Source organism: Fukomys damarensis, unplaced genomic scaffold (genome assembly GCF_012274545.1).
Source record: "Fukomys damarensis isolate Sample0158 unplaced genomic scaffold, DMR_v1.0_HiC HiC_scaffold_38, whole genome shotgun sequence".
NCBI classification, from domain to species: domain Eukaryota; kingdom Metazoa; phylum Chordata; class Mammalia; order Rodentia; family Bathyergidae; genus Fukomys; species Fukomys damarensis.
In genome coordinates, this window is record NW_022900950.1 from 25,724,456 (window position 1) to 25,749,159 (window position 24,704).

Below are 24,704 nucleotides of genomic sequence, written 5' to 3' on the forward strand. Positions count from 1 at the left end.
GTTTTTTTTTTTTTTTTTTTTTTTTTTTTTTTTTTTTTTTTTTGGTACCAGGGTTCGATCTATTGGTATTTTCATTGTAGTTCATATAGGAATTTATTTCTGATGTTCTCTTTTAGGTTTTGTAAGGAAGTACACAGTTGATGTGAAAATAATGCTTATTCTAAACGCACAATACATATTAAGAATTTAATATTGTGCTCACTTTGACAGCACATACACTAAAAGAATTTAATACTTTTATTATTTTATGTTTCTGTTAATTACACATTATATAATAAGAACGTCCTGACAAAACAGCAAAGATCAGTGAGATGTCAAGTATGTCTTACAAAAAGACTAGGACAGCAAGACACGTGCTGTTAGTGTAAGCAATACATGTATATGGAACATGCTGATGTCATGTGTGAAGACTGGTGCAATAAATGAAGTAAAGAATTTTTTGGGAGTAGTTCTATTGGTATTTTCATTGTAGTTCACAGAGGAATTTATTTGTTATTTTTTAGACTTTGTATACCAAAAAACCGCTGGCGTTGAATTTGATGTTTTTTTATGAACACTCAATAAATTTTACAAATTCAATACTTTTTTTTGATGTTTTTTCCTGTTAAGTGTACTTTGGTTAATATAATAAAACTCATAAAATTAAAAAATCAATTCATTAATAGAAATATTCTAAATAATAAATGTGGGTACTATGCACCCACATTTCTATGCCTTTATGACAAAATTGGTGTTACATCCCTTAAAGGTTACCACTTCTGACTCACTAAACAATGGTCTTTAGATGAGAGTAAAATATTTCACTGTTGGTAAGAATATAATGTGACAGTTACCTTCAATAGCAATACATTAAGATACCCTGAGAAATTCAGACAGAGCTATAGCTCAATGCTTTTTATTTTTTGTGGCAGTACTGGGGATTGAATCCAGGGCCTTCTTGAGCTACATCCTCAGCCCTTTTCTTATTTATTTATTTTTTAAAGCAAGGGCACTAAGTTGCCCTGGGTGGACTTGAATTTGCAATTCTTCTACTTCAGCCTTCAATGTATCTTTACCAAAACTAAGGAAATACATTAGATTTCCAACTGTGGAATACAATGCAGTCATTAAAAATGGCACGAAAAATTATACGACACAGAAAAGGTTAACATTACATTTTTGTAAAGGCAGAAAATAAAACTGTACTTAGAATCTGACTACAAAGAAGATTCTATATAGGTAGAAAAAGAAATCTCTCAAATGTAATGCACAGTTGACTCTTAAATCATGTCAAAACTATGAGAAATTTTTCTGCTCTGTTGGGATATTTCTACTTAAAAACAACTTTTTCAGACTTGTTCTGAATTTTCCCCCAAGTCTCAGTTCTGATTAGAAGCAGCACATTTTCCAAAGTAGGGGCAGCAGATGTACCAGTCCAGCCCAGGAATACCGACAGGAAAGGCCTCCTGGGGCAGGGAGAGAGGCTGACCCACTCAGCTGATAATGCTAGGCTCTCCAGTAGGGCCTCCACTAGCCCATAGTTGAATAACATCAAAGGCCTACTCCCAGCTTTGCTTTGAATATTTCACCCTTGTATGTTAGCTTCTACAATATTTAAAATCTTACATTTAACTGTTATCTATGAACTTCATCTTAAAAATAATGTTATGTTTTTATCATCTATATAACAGCTGTTTCTCTATTTTCTAATTTAATTGCCTTCGTTTTTGTTTCTTCTGAATTTCAACTCTGTATACCCTTATTCTGATCTAACAAGTATCTTACTGCTAATTTCTTCATCTTTTACTTTGCTTTAACCTTTGTACTGTTTTTATTTATAAAATCTCAGCTCCTTCACTCACTGTCTTCTTTGCTCTACAATTTGTTCTCAAAATGGCAGACAGGAGGAAGTAAAGCTACACCACAGCCCAAAGACAGGGAGGGTTTTATCTCTAAATGCTGTTGGTAGCTCTCCCATGACTATCAGAATTTCTCCAAACTGTATCACCTTTACTATTCCTGGAAGACTCCCCAGTTAAAAACCTTTATAAAAATACTAAAGTTTTCCCCTTTATTAAAGGTTGAGTCCTACTGGATCCAGGAAATGTACTATAGAAAGTAAGCTATATGAGGAAGAGTTCAAGAAGGCTGCACTTGGAATGGAACCTCCATCCAGACTCTGGTGAGGAAGTAAGGAGGCAGTATCCAAAGAGGCTTCTGAGGCAGGAAGAGGAGACAGGTTACAAAATGCCCAGTCCTGCTTCAAAATGTTCTTTTAAATTAGTCTTTAGCCTTAGCTGGGCTCTGTTGTATTACTTCAGCAGATATGAAACATGATAATAATTACTTTAGGAATATGAAAATAGCATATAGTATTATCTTTCAGAAATAATCCCAAGGGTTGGATGCTATGACTACGGTGGGTTGTTAACAGCACCAACTTAGAAAGGAAATCTCTTAAGGGAAAAGTAAAAAAATGTATAGTACCACGAATGTCTGTAAAACATACAAGGTGATGTTAGATATGATTTTTTTCTCTTTAAAAAAAGTAAGATTTTGTTTGAAGACCTGGAACTGAGGTAAAGTTAAGTAGCTGGGGGAGGGATACTTTAAAATATTTTTGGAGAATTTAATCAAAGGGATGGGAGAGTGATTAAAGGCACTGGGAGATAAAATTCTCTCCACTCCCTAGTTTTATAAGGCAACTGAACTTCCTCTTATCTGCCATTCTGAGAACAAAATGTAGAGCCAAAAGAAAGATAAAGGCTCAGGCTGGAGGATCTCTGAAGTTTGATCCAGACCCTGTCTCAAAATAAATACAAGGATGGTAGCTGAGTGTAAAGCCCTGGGTTTAATGCCCAGTTGGGGGTAGGGAGGAAGTTAAGAAGTAGGATAAGAGAGAAGTGAGAGAAAACTATACAAAGAAATGAAGTTTTAATTATTGATTAAGTTTTTCTCTGTAACAACAGCTACTGATTGCTCTGTTACCTACTGATTGCTAGGTAGCAAGGAAAAGTGATCCTATAAACATTTTTAAAATACCTTTACAATCACACCCACTTTATAGTTAATAAAGGTACCTGTAGGCTGATTTCCCCATGCCATATGGTTGAGAGCCACTAAGATGGTGACCTGTCCACTCTGAGGCTTAAGGCTTCCAACCCAACAGGGCTTTCAAGCTGTACTCAGCGAAGTGGTAGGTCTAAAGACACAGCTGACTCAGAAGGTGTGGAGAGCATGACACAGCATAACTCTGAAAAGTCTGGAGTCTAGTCTCATACTAGGGTTTAGATTTTAATGCTGACTTACTGGCAAAATACCTCTGGACAAGTGACTTAAACTCTCTGTGCTTCTGCTTCTTTATCTATATGGTGAAAATAATAATGGCAGCTACTCTGCTTTGCATTTAGTGAAAATCTCAATAAATGGAAGACATTCTTGTAAGAGGAAAGTTAAGTAGGAAGAGCTCTTGGTTAATCAGATCTACTTTCATTTGTTTGGCACAATGAACTTCCTCGTGGGAATTCCCTTAAAGAAAACAACAGTCTCCTTTAATAACAACCACCACCTCTTAAGAGGCTGAGGAAGGAGGACCACAGTCCAGCTTGAGAAACTTAGGGAGACCCTGTCTCAAAATAAAAACAAGCTCAGTGCAAAGGCCCAAGGTTCAATTCCCAATACCAACAAACACAAACACAAACAAATACAAAAAAAACCAAAACAAAACAATTTAAAAGCCACCACACATTTTACCTGTATCACTGAAATCTATGAATTCTTTTGACAGAAGGTTAGTAAGAAGCTCCATAATGAGAAGCAGGTCTTGGTACTGTTCTTCTTCTGCTGTAACATCTATTCTTTGCCGCCCCAAGTTATTCTTAGAATATACTTGCAACAAAGTAAGGCAGGCTTCATATAAGTTCATAGCTTTGGACTGTAAGAAAATATGCATATGTTATGCTACTTGGTAGAATCTATTGGGGAAACAAATATCAAAGAAGCTTAAATTACTCTAAATTCCAAAAGTAGCTATAATACTCTGTTATACTATTAAAATGTTACCAATAATGAAAAAGTATACATTAAGAATAGTTATGTTCAAAGTATTAGCCCTATTCTAACAAAACAATTTATATTCATTCAGCATGACTTCCTATAAATCATGAGTTTTTTATTAAGTCTTACTGAAAAATGTTTTGAAGGGATAAAAATAGATAACATGTGTTGAATCTGAAGTTTCTATCACCTTGTTATACCTCCAAAGACTTCCTCCTGAAGGGATGAAACTAGAAAGTGCTTACCTCTCCAAGATAGCATATCTGTTTATGTGCAACTTCAACAAAAACTTCTATAATAAGATTGACAGTCTCTGGGGTATTTTTGTAAACTTCCATCAACCCAATGCAATTGGTAAGGAAGTCCATTAAAAAATTAAAAAGAATGGCCACATTGTCGATCTGGGTAGCCTCCGCAATGCCACACAGGGCCTCCAGTGTGGCAGTGATCTCCTGCTTGACCTCCTCTTGCTGACACATTTGCTGAAAGTTTTCTTGGTTTATTACTCTTAAGAATCGCTGCTGAAGTGGCTGAAGAACCTATAAAGACACAGCATAAATTTTCCAAACATGCTTTCCTTGACTTGATAAATATTCACTTTCCAAAACATTTCTAATTGCTGGAAGTAAGACAAACACAGTCTCCGAGCCATACACTACATTCCGCATTTTTGAAGGTTTTCCTAACTTGTAGAAATGACACCCAAGTCATGGAACATGATTTTCTCAATCCCATTCATAGAATTCTGTCATTTCCCTCCATTTCTTTCCAACTGATTAACAAAAACACGTTTAAAAGAAAAAAAATTTAAGACCTCAAGTAGGGGTCAGCACATTTTTTTTTTCCTAAAAAGGGTCAGACAGTACTTTGTGTAGTACAGAGCCATAAACATGATGTAAACAGCTGAGCACAACCATTTCTCAACAAAACAATGTACAAAAACAATGTCAAAAGTCACCAGCGAACTTAAGAAGCTATAGATTCCTCCTTAAAAGGAAACAACCCTGCTATAACTTATCTTGCATTTCTTGCCTCCAGAACAATGAGATAATAAATGTTTATTGTTTAAGCCAACAAGGAGCCCCAGAAATATAGTAGTTGGCTTGCATCTACTTGTTCAAAACAGGAATGTTTCACTGATTCTTAATGTCACAATTGCCTTTATTTGTTATTATTGTACTGGGGATCAAACTAAGGGCCTCATGTATGGTCAGTGCTATACCACTGACCACATGTCTGGCCAGCGCATGTTTAACAGTACTCTAATACACTATTTACATGCCCTCATATGAACAGAGAAAATGTGCCTAAAGTATAGAACACCTGATAAATAATCAATGTTGTCAAACAGCAAACAAACCATGAGACAGTACAGCATTTATCAAGTAATAACCTTCAGCTTATTCACTAGGTGGAAAAAATATTAGAAAGGCTATGAAAGAAATGTTTACATTTCCACAGACTATTTTATAGCACCACACAGAGCACCTACAGGGCTGCAAAGGAGGGCACATCCAAGCAGAAGGAACCATTACCTCCGTCCAATACTGCTGTTTGGTTTCTGTGTCCATATGTGCAAAGCCTCCTAAGACTAGAGCCTTCATCAGTGTTCTCTGCACAGGACTAGACAAGAAATTAAGAGGTGGGCTTCGGCTTGCAAATTGCTTAGCTAGGTTCCACCAATTTTCACATTGAATTACTAAGTTTGCCCTACAGGGAGAAATAAGAAAACATAAGATGTAAGACTTTCACTGTATGTAAATATACTTAGAAAACAAACATTGAAGATAACTGATTTTTATTTATTTATTTTGTGGGGCAGAGTCTTGCTATGTTGCCCAGACTGGTCTCTTGTGAGTACAAGAGATCCTCTCAACTCAACCCTTGGGTAGTTGGGACTGTAGGCATCTACCAACACACCTGACTAGATTTAATTAGCTTTTAAAACAGTACAATAACAGTGTACACAATGGAGTCACACAGGTTTATATTCAGACTTCATTTGCCACTGGACAATGTAAAATGAATGACTCTTAATCATCAGTTTTCCAATCTGCAAAAAGGGGATAAGGATAGTTGTAACAGCACTAAATCTCATGCCTGAGACAGATATAATGATGAAATGAGGTATTATTTGTGAAATGCTTAGTAAATGCTCAATAATTTATAAGAATTCATAAATAGTATCCAATGGGAATAGTAATAACAATAATAATATATTCCTATAGAGCAAGAAAAACGAAAAACATCCTCACAATTTGCTGTAGAAAGTGTCAAAAATTTTACTTTGCAGCAATTTTAAATATCAGTTGTTCTCATCTTTAAAACAGGGATAATGCTAACAGGAACTAAAATAAATAAATAAATAAAAATAAAGGAACTAACTAAAAAAACCAAATAAGAATATTCCATGTAAGTGTTTTTATAACTATAAATTATTAAATAAGATTTATGTGTCACTCATAAGGTTCTTTAATCCCAAACCTTGAACAATCAATGTAATCTTCACTTGTAAAATGGGAAAGCCACATTTTCATTTACAACAATTTTAATGCTATTTCAAAATAATAGTTTGAATAACATGCTACTCCAAGAATGTAGAGTAAATATAGACTTAAACTGTGTAATCATTTGTCAGGTGAAAAGACTATGCTAAAAAGCAAACAACCTTCATACACACACACACACACACACACACACACACACACACACACACACACACACACACACACACACACACACACACACACACACACACCCATTCTCCAACAACAGACTTACCTTTCTCTTCTTTCTACCAAAGTGACAAGGAGCTGCACAGTATCATTTGCAAGGTCCTGCTCACTACTCCAGACTGAAAGGTTACTGATGACTTTTTGTAAGAGGTAGCCAATAATCCACTGAGAACCTTCTGTATCTGCTCCAAATGCTGTACTGAATGGCAGACTTATCTTAAGAGTGAAAACAAATATTGTTAAGATTGGAAAGAAGAATCAGCTGAGAAAATAATGAACAGAAAAATTACAGTGACACTGGCTATCTAAATCTGAAGTATTCCTACTTGTAAAAATGATTCATTTCAGTAAGTTCAAAACATCCTCAAAGCACTCATGCTTTCTCATCTGACTTTTCTGTCAACTTTATTCTCATACTGTTAACTCACTGACATGATAGTTAAACCAAATACAAAGAACATGTATTAGTCTATTACCAAATAGCAATGTGTATCTTAATACTGGTTAAAATAAAGAAAATCTGACAATGTACTCTAAGAAAAATTAGAAAACAGCATTTCAGTCTACAGTTTTCTTTAGTACAGATATGACAGTTCCTTTTTTCTAACCCTGTACTGAGGATCGAACTCAGGGCCTTAGGCTTGCAAGGCTGACGCAGCACCACGGAGTCAAATCTCTAGCCCAACAGTTCCAGTTTGCAGAAAAATATCAGTAGGAAAAAATGTTCCCATTTCTACAACTGCCAACTTTATAAGTCCAAAGTTTAACAATTTTACATTCTGACCTGATCATATAGTTTTTCATCCACAAGGAGATAAGTCTTGGCCCAGCGTTTTAGAAACCAAACAATATCTTTGCCCATTTGAGGGCTTAGTAGATGAGTAAGATCTGCTCTTATTGCTCGAGATTCAACTTCTGAAACTCTTAGAATTGCAGATAACAGCCTGTGGGTATAAAACAGAAGTCAGTTATAGATTTTTTCCCCCCTTAAAAGTTCTTTTCTGTTTGTTAATTCCCTGGATTTAGGCCAGGCTATACTTGAAAATTTCATCAATAGGTTGTAGATAAATGGGTCAGATTATTTCTGGTCTTTCATAAAATATAGAAGACAAAACAAAGACAGAGTCAATGCTAGAAAGATCCTTCCATTGAAGCTGTAGCTGTATAAACCTCAGCATTACTGTCTAAGGAGAATTTTCATATTGAAAATAGAAAAATACATAGTATTAAACATTTAAAGTACATGATAAATTCTTTCAGCATTCCATCATTATTTAAAACTCCCTCTGGTAAGCATAGTTTGTGGTTTTATATCATAAAACACAAGATCTGTTATCATGTATAATCTGGGAACTGACTCATCTAGAATGTTTTGAGAATTGAGTCTTGTCTCCAAATCTGATAACCCTACTTCTTTTTCTTTTTCTTTTTTTTTTTTTTTGGTAGTGGGGATCGAACTCAGGTAATTGTGCTTGCGAGGCAGGCGGCAGAACCACTGAGCTAAATCCCTGGCTCTTAATTCCTAATGAACATGATTCCTAGTGGTATTTTAAATAAAAATCTTGGTGGAAAGATTACCTCCCTAAATGTACATATCATCCTTTCCTATATTATATAATTCATATGATCAGGGGCTATCAATAATATAGCATGACATGAATAAGTAAAAATGTCTGTTTTAGGAGTGGGGAAGCATATAATCTTAAAAATATCTGACTTTGCCAAAAGACAAAGAAGCAGAGGATATAAAGAAAGCACCATTATAACACCATTTAATACAGATCTCAGTGCCAAAACCAGTATTCTAAAGGTTGGTCTCCTTGTCATGAAATCAGATGGACATATTTCAGCTCTTTGTCCAGTTCTGATGTGTTTGGTGCTGCTGACTACTCTGTCGTGAAAGGACTCCTCCCCATGGCATCCCTGGCACACTTCCCACCCCCGCCACATCTGTTTGCTTATTCTTTCCTGCCCTTTATGGCAGCCTCTTCTGACCTCAAGACAGAAGTTTAGGCCAGGGATTTAGCTCAGTAGTTCAGCCACCTGCCTCGCAAGCATAAGGTCCCTGATCCCTGGTACAAAAAAACAAGGAAATTTTTAAGATTCTACCTTAGGACCTCTTCTAACTGCCACACAGCTCTTAGAACATCAGTGCTCAAACTTTCAAAATTTACTTTAGGAAATATGTGAACAAAACCCTCTAATGATCTCCCATTTTAAGTGAATGTAACAGATTTGCCTATAAAGTTAAATAATTTTAGTTATCACCTCCAGTCTATCAGAATTTGAAGTAAAATGGTTAAATTAACACATTGCAATTCAACCATCATAGGGTTGACAGCCACTTCCATTCAAAAATGTAAACAAATATTTCTTTCATTTCCCCATATATTTTCTTAATAAATTTATATGTTGAAATAGTTTACTAATCACACTATTTTCTATGATAACAATGTCTATTTATTAAAAGATAATGTTTGAAGAACTTCAAATGATCATTAGACTATAAGTATTTAAAAATGTCTTTTGGATTGAAAAAACATTATAATATTAAAAATATATAGTTGAGGGCCAGGAATTTAGCTCAGTTGGTTCTGCCGCCTGCCTCGCAAGCACAAGGACCTGAGTTTGATCCCCGGTACCCCCCCAAAAAATTTAAATTATGAAACAAAAGACAAAATTTTGTGCATCTTGAGACTAACACAGCAAGGCTGCTTTTCCCAATTAGTTCGTATCTGTGGATAAATATTTTATTGCCAAAATGAGCCAAAGTTGAACATAATTCCTATTCTTCATTTCAACAGGTATAAACACTAAAAAACTTTTTCACATAAACAGAAGGTATTCTTACAACAATTAACTGAATTTCTTCCAAGTTATATGGCAAAAATCACAGTGTTAGCATCAAAAATTTGTTTTAAAAATCCCTGAATTGATAATGGATTGGGTCCTGCTTGGTGTTATATGATGCAAAGACCTGAATCTCCTGACTAGCTACACCCACTGGCCCTTCACCAGTCAACACCACACTATAAGGAACTGCCTTTTGACTCGGCACTCTGTGGGCTCTTAAATACTTGACAGTCCACGTGGCAAGGTGCAGAATGAGTGAGCCCTTCAGCCTTCTTTTTGTTAAGTGGAAGAAAGAGATGAAAGAAAGAACAGCCTGGGCAGTGATCAGGAAGTCACAGAATAGCCCCTAGGGAGTCCTCCATTATTTGTCTTATCCTTCCACCATGTTCAACAATTAGCAAAGACCCAGAGAGCTTCCACAGAAACACCAGTCAAACCTGAGGGACTCTTTCAATCTTCACTGCAAGACTACTAATGAAATATTTCCCAACTTGCCTTTAAATCTATCTTCCATATAGAAATACCACTAAAACAATTGGGTCAGTTCATTTTCCTGTAAATCTTTTTCTTCATTTCATTTCTACCTTACAAGCCCCACTCACAATGCCTCCATCCTCATCTCACCTACTGTGACCAGTGCTCTTTCCCTACATGATCAGTCACTTCAAGCTTACACTATCTTCCTGCCTCTCCTACTGTCATTATCTGGTACATTCTGCCTTCCTCTCCTCCTTCAGGTAGTAGTTTAAATAAAACCCATCTCTTCCAAGAAGTTCTCTCTGGCCCTCCTCTACCAGTAAGATGAGTCTAGTATACCTGTATACCACTCTTTTTTTATCCTCAGATCCTAGCACAGGAGAGCTGAAGGAAAACAAAAAACAAAAAACAAAAAATAAAACTGATTGAAACTTTTTAATTCTTGATATTCTAAGGATTTTTTTTTTTTTTTTTTTTTTTTTTTTTGGTACCAGAGATTGAACTCAGGACCTTGTGCTTATGTACTACTGAGCTAAATCCCCGGCTCTATTCTAAGGATTAATAGCCCAATCCTATATGACTTCTTAAACATGCTATCTAAAAACACTTTATCCTGGAGAGAACTCCAAATCAATCCTAGATTACATTTGTATTTCATAAATCAAAATATGGCACAATAAATAGTGCTTTCTTTAACTTCTCAAACGACCTTTACTCCTGTCATTTTGGCCTGGACACCATCTGTCTCCTGCACCACTGCAACTAGCCTCATACCTGCTCACTTCCATCATTCACATTCAATGCATTAGACTAACAATTTTAACGTACAAGTTCCTCTTCTGCTCAAAACCCTATGATAGCATCACATGGCACAAAAGCCAAAGATGTTACAAAGGCATGAAACCCCTATTTTGTTTCTATTTCCCCAACTCTACTTCTTAAAAAATTCTACTCACTCTGTTTGGCTCCCAATGGCTTTCCTACTGTTCCTTGCACATGCCAGGCATGCCCAGAGCCTCTGCAATAGCTGTTATTCTGCTTGGAATGTTCTTCCCCCCATGAAAGGAACACCTTCAAGGTTCCCTTACCAACCTCAATTCTACACTCACAAGTTACCTCCTGAATGAAGCCCATATGGATCATCTTATTTAAAACCACAATAATCCCTGAAGTCTGTGCCGATCCTACTACCTGGCAAATCACCGGCACACTATCACTGGTACATCCGTAGCACCCACCAATGCCCAGTGCACAGGAAGTACTGGGTAATTATTTGTTAAATGACAGTTGCTTCAAGTAATGTGAATTACTACTTTCTTAGGCAAATAAAGAATCTTCTCCGGTCAATTTCACATTACAATATGCGAGTCAATTTCATAGTATTCTTTGGATTTTAAAAAATTGCAAATTTTGGGGGGGGTTCTAAGCTGTATTCTCAGATATAGAAATGTTTCCCCCGACATTTGACACCTAAGACTAGAAGAACTGAAAAAGCACTTAAGATATAAGGAAAGCATTCCTAATGGTACTAACCAGGCAAGAAATATAACGACACCCTGAAATGAATTGTCTTTGAAATTAACATTCACCACAAAACAAAGCAAAGCAAAAGCACTGATTTCCACAGACCTTAAATCAAATGGCTATAGTAGTCCCAAGAGAAAAATTTAAAACTTTTCCAATATTTTCAATATTTTATTTCTAAAAGAAATTATTATAAGTACCAATTAAGGAAATAAATTCCCAAATATTTCACTGGTATCTGCTTATTATTTTAACTTGTAAAATAATCGTATTTTCTGCTGCACGGATTTAAGTGATGTTCATACATTTTTGCATTAAAAACAAAGAATAAAGAGGTAGCAAGTTGTTTGAGTTATTGATCTTGGAAATGACAATGTCATCGTCATTACTGACATCTCTGCATACAACCTAAATTTCATTTAAAGGTAAAAATGGTAAAATTTAACGTTGCTTTCAAATCCACTTCTAGAAGATTTACTCCTGATTTGCCCATCTTAACTGTACAACTAAGAATAAATGAAAATTTTGCCACTGCTCTTAGTGAATCCTCTCATTTGAGAGACTGCTGTTTTGTAACTGCTCCTAGTGGGGGTGGGGGTTCTCAAGATTCACATATTCAGAATATTTTCATTTTATAAGATAAGAGTTATGGTTTCCTTAAGAAAGCCATTGAAACAGTTTCAGCTTTCATGAACAGTAAATACTTATTATGTTTATCTGGTTTCTAAGAACCTCAAATTCTTTTTTTTTTTTTTTTTTTTTTTTTTTTTTTTTTTTTTTTTTTTTTTGGTTTATTAAGGTTGTCCACACAAGTGCTGTCTGTAGTAGGTTAGACTGACTCTCCCTTTGGGGTCTTGTATTTACCATAACTTTACACTTGTTTTCCTCAGTACTGAATATATGTCAATCCCCATTCAAGTGGTATTGCCTAAACATATTTAGTACTGAGAACTTGACATCCCTGTGTATTTCAAGGCTTTGCCAAGTTTTCTTTCCTTTATGTGTCTGATGTACAGCGTGGCTATCCATCTACCCATCAACTCATAATTTTTAAAACAGAATAAATTACAAGAGCACAGCTATAGAGTTCATATTACCTAATCACAGAATCTGTTCTGTTGTACCCTGGGATGGAAGAAGCTTTTTCTCCTGGAGATCCCAAAATTTGAAGTGTTGTATTAATGTCAACTTCAGATGAATGCTTAATGGAATATTCCATTATTTCTGGAGGTATTAGCGGAGTCTCTCCCTGAGTATCATCAGCTAAGAGGTAGCCTTCAGTTTAAAAAAAATTAAAAACGAACACTTAACAAATCTATATTTACCAAATTGCACTATAAATGTTTTCAATTTTATTTGTAAAGGTAAATTATAAATGTTAATCTGTTAATTTCAAGTTGATGAGAAAAAAACTTTAAATTTCTTAGATAACCTCAAAATTATAGCAAAGGACAAGTGTTTTATTCATTAATTTTATAATTCATACTGACATGTTGGCTTTTTAATCTACTTTTAAATAATTTTCAGTAGTACACTTTCTAAGATGAATAAGAATTCTATTATCTTTATAAGAAATCAATATTGAAAAATGCCTTTCCAAAAGCCTTTCTGAAAAAGACGTTTTCTCATTATTTGAAATACAGAAACACTGATAGTATGGTTGTTAAGGAAGAAGATCCAAAAATTCAGACTGCCTCAATTTGCATTCTGGCTCTAAACATTAATAGCCATGACCACAGGCTAGTTTCTTTTACTTTCAGCTTCTATTGCTGGATGGGAATGATGATGACGATAACAGTAACAATACCTAACAGTACTAATTCAGTAAGCTACAATGAGACCCACATAAAACCTCTGGTGTACAAGAAGCACTGAATACATATGAGCCAGTATTTTAAAAAAATGTACTCATAGCTCTGTGGTGGAAAAGAGCTATGTTTAAATTTCATCCATTACAGTGTATGAACTACTATTTTTATTATATTAAGCTTCTAATTTTAGGGCTTAAACTGTTTCATTGGCAACATTTTAAAAAGAAGCAAGTAACTAACCTGTAACTAAAATCAGCCAGTGAATATCTTCATAGAGATCATCAAGCATTTTGTTGTCAATGGTGCTTGAACCAGGTGAAGCAAGTAATTGTTGCTGATGTCGTTGTAACTGACCATGGAGTCTTGTTACTCTTTCTTCTAATAAACTAAAAGAAGAAAACAAAATAAAACACAATAGAAAATTTAATACATAAAGACCTAGAACAACTTATAACTTCAATATATTAGGCAACATAAATTAAGATGTTAGCATAAAAACATATGTACAGAACACTATAGTACACAATTATTCTCAAAGCACTATAGAAATTGTGACTTATCATTTATGATACAGAATTAAACAATGATTTATAAATAATCAAGGTTTACAACAATCATTTGAAAACTGGTTATTCCAAGTTTTATTGATATGGGTCAAATCATTTCTCATACCATGCTTTCCATAATCTCTCTGCCATCTATGTTGTAGTGTCTGGGCTCCAAATGTGTAAGCCAAAGAATGAAACCATGAGTATGTTTCTGTCCATTTGGTCCAGTGTGCTGGGATATGGGGCAAGGGTGTTTAAAGTCTTTAAACACTTTAAGTGCTCTCCAGCGAATTGTGAATAGAGAATATTTGCTCCATAGGGTTTCTTTGGACTGTGTGTACCTTGTCAGAAGAGGTATACAGTGTTCTGCAGCAATTCTTCCTAGCATTCCTACACTGGCTAGTTGATCAGAAAACTGGTCTCGGTCATCTTCTTGAAGTTCACTTATTTCTTCTTCCTCACGCGAGGCCACACCATTGGCAGTCTATTATAGGTGAAAGAAAGAAACAATTAGGAACTGCATGCACTATCTTCTTCAGTAAGATGAATTTCTGTGGTCCTGTAAAATACCTTCAGTACTGCAAATGGAAAGGCAAACAATCTTCAATCTAGGGACTCCGTTCTAACTATGCCAGCAGCACTAGAGGTGAGCAAAAGGAGGACAATACACACACAAAAAAAGTACAGCTTTTACTCCCTACTGCATGTGGTAAATACAGATAATTACACACTCACATTCCAGGTCCCATACCAGGGAATTTCACATGTCACTAAATGATCTGCTATCCTGGTCTTTTGGATATAAGAAGTCATTCAATAGCACTGGACAACCAGCAGAGGTGGGCAAGGAAAACTGAAAAAGGGACGACTATTAGCAACCTCCCATTTAACAACTCATTTAGAAAAAACAGGATCACTTTTGCTCTCAGCAAATCTTTTGTGGGAGCATATTCTAAATTTCTGGTATCAATAATTTCTAATACAATGAAATACAGCCTCTGGTGGCATTGTTACCACCTGGCTTAAAACTTACCAAGTTCCTCGTGCCATCTGGAGCAGCTAGGTGACACTGGATATAGGAATTGAAAACTTGAACTGCATGTTGAGTAAAAAAGCCTTTATGGAAATGTTTATCATCTTTTACCAAAGTCAGCCAGGATTCCAGCAATTTATCATATGCTTCCATGTATACCATATCATCTTTATCAAGCTAAAAGAAAAGAACATTTCATAAAACATTCTCAAAAGGGCTGAACATATGGGTGAGGACTTGGGTTCAATCTCTAGCACTGGGGGTGGGGGGCCCAAAATATGTACTGGAAACTTGTACAAGAATATTTATAACAACACTAATGGCCAAAGACGGAAGCTCAAAGGTAATTTACAAGAGAATAGAAAAACAAATTGTGATATAATATAGTGATATATAAGGATACATATGATTAAAAAACTTAAAGCAAGGAAATAATAAACTTCAAAACTGTGATCATCTCTGTTCCAAGAGGTAGAATAGGGTAGCAGCAAGGAGATGAGACTGATAAAGAGAACACATAATATCAACCAGGTACTGGTAATGCTCCTGAGTTGGATCATGGGCTCACACATTGCTATTTTATGTTTTAGGACCATATATATCATATATATATTATATAATATATGACATAAAAAAATAATCCATAGTAGTTTTGTGGGTAAAAGACAGGATATATGTAAGATGATTAAAAACTGCTAAAATATCCAAGCACAGTGCTCAATTTATTATTAGTAGCAAAAGGTGGTTTTATTCATTAAGCAAAAATGTATTAAATGCTAGGACCTAAGTACTGCAATACAGAGATGAATAAGATACTTTCTTCCCCTGGAAACATCTGTGCCTGTTTATATACTGTACTTAACAAAGCATGTGCTTCACAGACATCATTTGTTAGGTCTAACAGTTTATCTTGCCAAAACAAACAGACTGGTAACATATCGTAACAGGAACTTGGAACAGCATTCTTTGACTACAATCTCAAAGGGGGGGCAAGATATTTTCTAAGACCCATCTTCATTAAGTTTTAGTATCTAAGCCATATATGTTCTCACAGCTTATTCATATACAGAAAAGTATAATATGTCCTACATGCCTTTCTACTGTTCAAAGGACTCTTGAATATCCTTTCTATAGAGCCCTGATACTAGACAAAGTAGATCACAGGCAGAGTTTAAGCACCTCTACTCACTGAATAGGGACTTAAATAAAAACTATGGATTTCTAAACAAACAAACAAAAAACTTTCTGGATACCAAGCCAAGTAACTCCTCAAGCAAAGTGTAAAAAATTTGGTTGATGACAATTGGCAACTAGATCTTCTATCACAGAGAAATGAAACCTAACCTAGCTCTCTTTCATAATACCTTGGCCCTGCTCCATGACCACCCTGCCAAAACCCAGCAGCCAAGCCAGCAGCACGTGCACAAAAATGACTAAGGAGACCAAGCTAGAGACTATGTGCTCATAGCCCGGGTATGGTCAGGCCTGCTGCCAGTGAGGCTTTGGAGAGGGGCTTAGAGCTTATGAGACTACTTGACCCCACTTTACTCCATTTGGAAACAGGGCAGAGAAGGTAATCAAAATATATCAGCACTTCTCTCTCAGTGGCTGTAAGTAACTTAAAAGTGCAGAAAAATGAATTTGCAGTCCATCAGATAGAGGGAAAAAAAATCTTCCTAATTGCTTTGGTAATTATGTTGAACACAGAATTCCAAAATAAAGTAGTAAATTTTTCTGTGTGTGAAATGTTGTCAAATGAAGCTATGGAAAGAAAAATTTCCATATTATCAATCTGCCTTTTTTTTTTTTTTTTACATTGAACTGAATTTCAGAGATTAATATTACTCTGTTTCCAAGTATATGAAATTCTGGAAAAGGCAAATTACAGACAGAGTAAAGATTCATTGCTATCAGAGGATGAGGGAAGGAGGAGGAATAGGTGGAACATGGAGGTTTTTAAAGGTAGTGAAAATATTCTGAATAATATTACAATGGGCAGATGCATGTCCAAACCCACAGAATTCATACCAAGAATGAACGGTAATGAAAACAATGGACCCTGGGTGATAGTGATTTATCAGTGTCAATTCAACAGTTGTAACAAACATACCACTCCACTGTGGGATACTGACTGGGGAAGGTTCGTGGGGAGGAGGCTATGCATGTTGCAGAGGGAATAGGAATTCTGTATTTTCACTCAATTTCTTTCTATGAACCTAAAATGGAACTAAAATATAAGGCATCTGTATTTGCTCCTGTATATAAATGTAATATCAACAATATATTTAAAAATACAAGATAAATCTCACACTAGAGTAGTTATAAATTTGATTATACTACAAACTCCAAATCTATGCCTAATAATGATGGATGGTACTACAGTTACTAGTAGACATTGGCTATAATCTATCCCAGTACAATGCATCTTTCCTATGAACAGCAAATAATACAACAACTTCATTTTCCCCCATGAAATTAGAAAGTTCCTTCTGTTGATCAACAGAATTCTTTGCTTTTTCTTTTCTTTTTATTTTTTTAATGGTGCTAGGGATCAAACCCAGGGCCTGGGTTGGGCATTTAGCTCAGCAGCATTGCACCTGCCTGGCAAGCACAAGGTTCTGAGTTCAATTCCCAGTACCAAAAAAAAATCAAATTAAACCAAACCAAATCCAGGGCCTCATGCATGAAGTGCTCTATCACTAAGCTATAACCCCAGCCCAAGAATTTTTTCATACATAAACATAAAATGATTAAGAAAAGTATGACCCATAAAATAAATGCAGTGAGAAGTGTGGAAAAACTGCTTAAAATAAGAGGAGAAAAGAAAAAGAAAAAACAAAATAAAAACAAAAACCTAGGTAAATGAGAGTGAAGGGCTCTATTGATGTACTTTTTCTTAATTTGGGTGGTTGATACAGAGTTGTTCATTCTACCATTCTTTATTCTGTAGGAATGAAATATTTCACAATAATTTAAAATTTGTATGCCCATGCTCAATGACATGTCACAAATATTTGCAATGCACAGTGTAAATTATTAATAAAGATACATAAAAGATCAAAGACCAAAAGAGCTATATTGATTTGCTATCATTCATCTGCTCTAAATATTCAGATTCTCTCTTACTATCATGTCATTTAAGGTGTTTACAGCAATCATACGTAAAAAGTCAGGAAAGTGATAAACAAAATGTTATAAACTCTTGGGAGGCTGAAGAAGGATCACAAGTTGAAATCTCATCTAGCAAGAACCTGTCTCAAAATAAAAGATAAAAAGGGCTGGGTATGCAGCTCAGTGTGAAGGCCCTGTGTTCAATACTTAGTCCTGGCGTGGGAGTGGATGGTAGAATTTAGAAGTCCTTGAATGTTAAGTGCCAAAGAAATTAATTAAGCTTTACACATATATGACCTCCTCTAGCTAGCACTTAAAAGCACAGAATTAACTTCAGAGTACCTATGCAGCTGACAGTATTCCTGACTCCTGAAATCTAAGAGATATTGATTTAGTAGTATTGCAGCTGTTAGAAAAATCCTATAGATAGATTACTTAAGGAGGAGGTAGGGTGGAGATGTAGCTCACTGCTAGGGTGTTTGCCTAGCATTCGTGAGGAACTGGGTTCAACTTCTAACAAGGCCAAGACAAACAACTGCCATCACAAAAACACCAAGAATCCAAGTTGTAATTTATAGAGCTTTTAAATGTTGTGTTCTGGATTAGTATACTTTCACATAAATTTCAAAAGGAAGAATTTCTAAATTCTTAATGAAAAGGACAGTATACATAGTAGACATCATGCCTGGCATACAGTGGGTGTTCAACATATATTTACAGAATTTAATTACTCCAGCAGTACTACTAGTGGGCTGGTGTTTCCGGAGTCCTCTAGCTTACATGGCTTACAAAACCTTTTTCTACCTCACATTAGCACTCATCTTTGAACTCTAGATCCATTGAATCTGTCTATGTCTCTAGTGTTAGCCCTGTAAACATAAGGGATATGAAATAGAACAGTTGTGACAATAAATAAGCTTTATTCAATCCTTTGTATTCTATCTCAAGGACAAGAATACTGTAAAACTTAAAAATACTGGTTCTGCACTAGGATTTAATAATCAGAACTGATATATATCTAAGTAAAAAAAAACTGCATAAATTATGATTCAACCAGAATTAAATAATACACTGAAATAATTCTTTAAAACAGTTCTTTTAATAAGAATGTGTATTTAAGGTGCAACTGTAGTCAGTTTTCTTCCAAAGATCCTCATACAGGTAAAGTTATTGATATTAAAAAGTGTGTAATGTTTTAAAAAATATTTATCTCCTTAACTGCATTTTCCCTACATTATCTCAGGCCAAGGAAATGCATACTCAGGACAGGTGAGTGAGGCTGGCAGCATCTTGCCTTCTGAAATATTATCAGGTATTTTTTCCTAGGTACCAGAAGTAGCTTTTATCTTTTTATGAAGGATTTATTTATGACTACCCTTCTAGGTGCACTGAACTGAGTCAAGAGAGCAATCCAGTTTTCAGCCAAGTTCTACAGCTGCTAAAGTTTCTCAGTATTCTTGAGGTGAAGACTTTTTCATTACACTCTCAAAGTGGAATTTCTATCTATTGTTGGACTGAAAAAGTGAGACTGCAGAGATGAAACAATATTATCTTAAAGAATTAAATCTGAATAATTATTGTTCACAAAGATATTTTAATACTAATGCATATATTTGAGTTTGTGTAGTGAAATTTGAGGAATGACTTGAATTCTCTATTCTAGTTTGTTTCTTGAATTTTTGATCAGTAGCAAATTTTGCATTCGGCCCACAATTAGGATTGGAAAGGCCATGCAACATGTTGAGTTACACGGCTAGAGTAGCTATTATGACAGTGATGTGTTTTGTATGTGTATTTTCATGTGTATGTGTGGATACAAATAAAGTGAAAACTTTACATTTAATTTTACAAGGTGGTAAACCAAGGAGGTACTTGATAAAGTTGTTAGGAAGTTCATTAGAGAATGCCATGTACTAAAATAATTTTGTAATTTGTTGGGTGAAGGCATTTAAAGATTAGCATTCTTGATTTAAAATCTAGTTTCTCCTGTTTGTTGGGTGACTTTCAGTACAGTGTAACTCATTTGCTCCTTTGCTCATGGGAGTGTGGGTCATTTGAGAATGCCTATCCACCCTCCTCTCCATTGGTTCTGGTACCTAGGAAAAATACCTGATGATACTTCAGAGGGCAAGATGCTGCCAGCCTCACTCACCTGTCCTGAGTATGCATTTCCTTGGCCTAAGATAATGTAGGGAAAATGAAGATAAGGAGATACATATTTTTTAAAACATTGCACACTTCTTTTTAATATCAATAACTACCTGTATGAGAATATCTGGAAGAAAACTATTACACCTTAAATGCACATTCTTATTAAAAGAATGGTTTTAAGAATAATTTTAGCGTATTATTTAATTCTGATTGGATCATATATCAAAAGACATAATAATCAAGAATTTTTCTTACTGTAAAGATGCTCCCCAGGCTATAGCAATATTATCACCATCAAAGACATGAATGCTCAGACTATTTTGTTCTCCTAAACAAATAGAGTTCTCAACAATCTTACCAAAATAAAAGTCTATATGCAGAATCTATATTCTTACTATGAAAAGAAACTCCTTCAATATTAATGAAAAGCATTTTCTAAAATTAAAATTATAAAAGACTTTTAAATATAGAAATTATAAAAGATCACTGATTTTCACAGAACAAAACCCAACAACCAGTCCTAGGTGGTAAGACTACATACAATACAGGCTGTCAATCACCTGTATTACAAAGGTTCATTTAAATAATTATTATTCTAAGTTTCATTATGCATACGAAAGAGGTACTTTCATAAAGTCAACGCCATAAAACATCAGAAGAGCGGGGATTTAGCTCAGTGGTTCCTCCATGACTGTACTATCACAGTTCATGATCTTTCTATATTACACTGGCCTCAAGATGTTTTTTATTTGCCTTAATTTTTTTTCAAGGTCCACTCTAGTTTGGCTAGATCCGTTCATGAACAGATGCTATTAGCTGCATATACAACAAAACACTGAGGCTAAAATAAAATAACATTCAGGAGGATTTGTTTAGTCTTTATGCAAGTCACTGGATAGAGTCACACCCTCTCAGCCTTCAGTGTTACCAAAACTCCCTAATGCTACTTCCACAACTAATGTAAAGCCTTAGACAAATTGTTTCCCTCTGCCCTTTACAATATGACTAATTTTTTTTTTTTTTTTATTGGTACCAGGGATTGAACTCGGGTCCTTGTGCTTGTGAGGCAGGTGGCAGAACCACTAAGCTAATCCCCAACCCTATGACTAATTATTTTTAAAAAGAACAATTGTTCCTAAGTGAAACCTATTAAGTATATCATAAATAAAGCATATTTTCTTGCGAAATAAGTGCAAGATGTATCTGCTTCTCTGAAAACACATCTTTCTTATATTCCAAGGCTCTCACATCAAACATTGACAGCCTCCTAGTCAAAATAAACAAACTTAAATATAAAATTTGTAAACCAAGATAATTATATAGATTTTATCTTCTAGCAATTCTTTTTTAACACATCAGGAACATGCTTAACCACAAAGAGAAACAAAAAGGTACCTAATGTTTCTACACATGTAATCAATATGCCAAATCTTTAATCCAACTGGCTTAGCAAATAAAAATAAACCAAACAGGATAGGGAAAGTACAATGGGACCATGTTAAATGAAACCTGACTGGTTCAGATCTGTGATCATTTGAAAGGAATCTGAGTAAAGCTTAAATACTTAATTTTCCATACATTTTTGTGTTTAGAACATAAATTACCTCCCTGAGAAATTCAAATCCAACATAGGATGCTTTTAAACATGTATTCTTCTACTGCATACATTTTTCCACCACATAAATCTCTGCCTGACAGGGTTCCTTTCCACTCACCAAATCACTAAAATGCTCAACTGCATAAAAACAATCAGTCTGAGTTCTTTACTCTTGGAACATCTTTGAAGGAAGAAAAACTGAAATCAGCTGCCAAACCCCCACCAGAACAACTTAGGACTTAACACAAAATTCTAACAGATATATACAAATACTGTTTTTACTCTTACAATCTTTTAAAAGATCCACGTTTTGGTTGATAAAAAGAACAATTAGTTTCAACAATTTAATAACTACTTTGTAGAAAAAATTATTTTCCATGATTAATACAATTATTTACAGTAAGTATTACAAAAGCAGCTGTATTGTCAAGGGGTTTTAGTATGTTTTCTAAATTTAAATACAAAATTTACAAAATAGACATGTGAAAATATGTACCAAAAGATACCTTTAGTATTAATAGTCTTTCAATGTAAATTAGAGTCTATCAAAATGTAGTGCTATTAAATCCTGATACCAAAAAAGTTAAAAGCATTAAGTAAAACAAGCATAACTACAATTATTGAACTGAATTGTGTAATTTCCAAATAAAAATATCTAAATCTCAATAAATATAAAAATACACATAATCACATCATATGAGGAGGTTAGCAGTACCCTGTGAATTTGTTAAATGCCATAAAAATGGGCTTTCAACATAATTTTTAATAGGAGGATTTCATTCCAATTGTCTCAAAATTAAAATCTTAAAATCAATAAATATCACCTACACTGATTTGAATCCACAAATTTTTAAAGGTCATGTTTCCAAATACATGTTGCTAACTAATTTACACATATAAACAAAATGGTGATTTTAATAAGAGATACTAGCATTTACTTAAAATAACTACATCATAACAAAATGTTCCATATAAAGCACACATTTCCTTATGAAAAACTGACATAATTTATTTTAGAATAGTCACTCACCACTTCTTCCAGTGCAGCACTTCGCCCAAAAGAACAAGTGAGGTGTGTGAGGCAGTTAACAAAGGAGGAGAAAAGTTCACTAGGAATGGCAGTTAAAACGTTTCGAGGGAACACGGTTATCAGGTTGCTGATAATGCTGGAGATTCCCACAGCTTCAGAATCTTCAATTTCAATTCTACAAATCAAGTATTGAGGATTATTAAGGAAGTTATAATTCATTTCCAAATAAGCAAATGTTATCACCTTTTCATTTTTAAAGGTATATTCTCTGCATATTAATTTCAAATTAGCCATACTACTTTACTTCAAAAATATACAATAGGGGGAAATTACTTATTTTTTTTTCCTCCTCTGTTAAACACAAGGAAAACCCCAGAAAGTTCTTCTTTCAGTTATAAAGGGTAAGCATACCTACCCATTGATAGTATTCAGTAACCCTTCAATGAAGTGTGCTAGATAATCAACTTGTGATCCTTCATCAGGGAAGACAGGTCCGTGCAGAGACGCTAACTGGGCAAGGCACTGCAGAGAATCTTGTGCCATATCTGAATCTTCTCTGATTTTTCGATGTACCTGTTAGGAAGAATTACTAATCCATAAAAATAAATTCTTCTTTTGTAAGGGTCACGTGTCTACCATGCCAAATGAGGTAACAGAAAAATTCACTGTAGCTGATTATTTCTAGAAAGTTAATTCATTAATTTAGGTAAATTTGACAATTGCCCCTTGGTCCAGTTGACATTGCAGGCCATGATGTTAAACATATCAATTAATTTATAATTGAGGGCTACCTACATTTTGAAAATTGAACTGTCTCCAGCACATTATGACAAAGAGAGAAACAGATGCCAGCCAGTCAGACATACTGCTTCTTCTAAAAACAGCAACGACGACAGTCATCTGTATTATGCTAACTATGCCTCGCTACAGCGTCTTGCTAAAGTTAGCAGACAAGTTCAATCAGGAGTGTATATAGATGCTGTCTTAGTGGAAGTAAACAGATGCACACTTAGAAAACCAATATATCAATCACTAGACATTCATTCATTCATTCATTCAACCAACATATAGGAATATGCTTTCATTAATTATGAAAATGTCTAGTTTGTCTACATATTTTATCAGAGATTGCTATTAATATTTAAAGTTTGCAGTAAACACTTTAAATTACATATAAATCCATTTAAAAGCTCATCCAGATTATATTTCATTGTTACAAGACTGATGTGAAAGACCTGGTTTAGTGTTTTATATGAAGGAAATGCTTCCCAAAATATTGCTCTTTAACTTTATAGTATTATTATTTTCACATATTAAAGGTTTCATTTCTGTGATCTGACATAATTAAAACAGCAAATGAAAGTTTAGTGAAGAAATTAAATGATAATTATTCATCTTAATTTACCTAGTATTTTACCGTGACCATTTTCTGCTTAGCACAAGCACTTTACTCCAGCTTTTCTTTCAAACTCAACTCTAGACTTTGCAAATGTTGCATTATGTTGAACATTTATTCTTTCTTTGTTCAGGCTATTTTCACTTTGAATCTGCAAATATGTATTTCATAGTACAGTGCTGGGCCACTGTGAACAATAAATCCTTGTTTGTGGATTGATCCATTAATTATTAATACTTGAATGTCTTCAGACTCTAGTCAAGAAATTCAAAACACTGTGACATCTCCAAAAATTAAAAATTTAACAACTGATATGTTTATGTGTTGCAGTCTTTGGTCTAGAACATGGCTTAGCCAAACATGAGCTAAATCTGGTTTCCAGCTGATATAAATATATAAATAT

At 34.7% G+C, this 24,704-nt stretch overlaps 1 protein-coding gene across 2 annotated transcripts in view; it reads right to left on the reverse strand.

Annotated features, from left to right (window-relative positions):
* Xpo4 (exportin 4) overlaps nt 1-24,704 on the reverse strand; it is a 104,672-nt gene that overhangs the window by 12,685 nt on the left and 67,283 nt on the right. For both annotated transcript variants that reach the window (XM_010607496.3, XM_010607497.3), the window contains exons 8-18: nt 23,321-23,478; nt 22,906-23,080; nt 15,017-15,193; nt 14,325-14,467; nt 13,676-13,821; nt 12,722-12,899; nt 7,555-7,714; nt 6,817-6,986; nt 5,571-5,745; nt 4,281-4,574; nt 3,733-3,913 (exon numbers count right to left, since the gene is read on the reverse strand). In XM_010607496.3, coding sequence (XP_010605798.1) covers nt 3,733-3,913; nt 4,281-4,574; nt 5,571-5,745; nt 6,817-6,986; nt 7,555-7,714; nt 12,722-12,899; nt 13,676-13,821; nt 14,325-14,467; nt 15,017-15,193; nt 22,906-23,080; nt 23,321-23,478 — 1,957 coding nt within the window. The remainder of the gene's footprint in view (nt 1-3,732; nt 3,914-4,280; nt 4,575-5,570; nt 5,746-6,816; nt 6,987-7,554; nt 7,715-12,721; nt 12,900-13,675; nt 13,822-14,324; nt 14,468-15,016; nt 15,194-22,905; nt 23,081-23,320; nt 23,479-24,704) is intronic.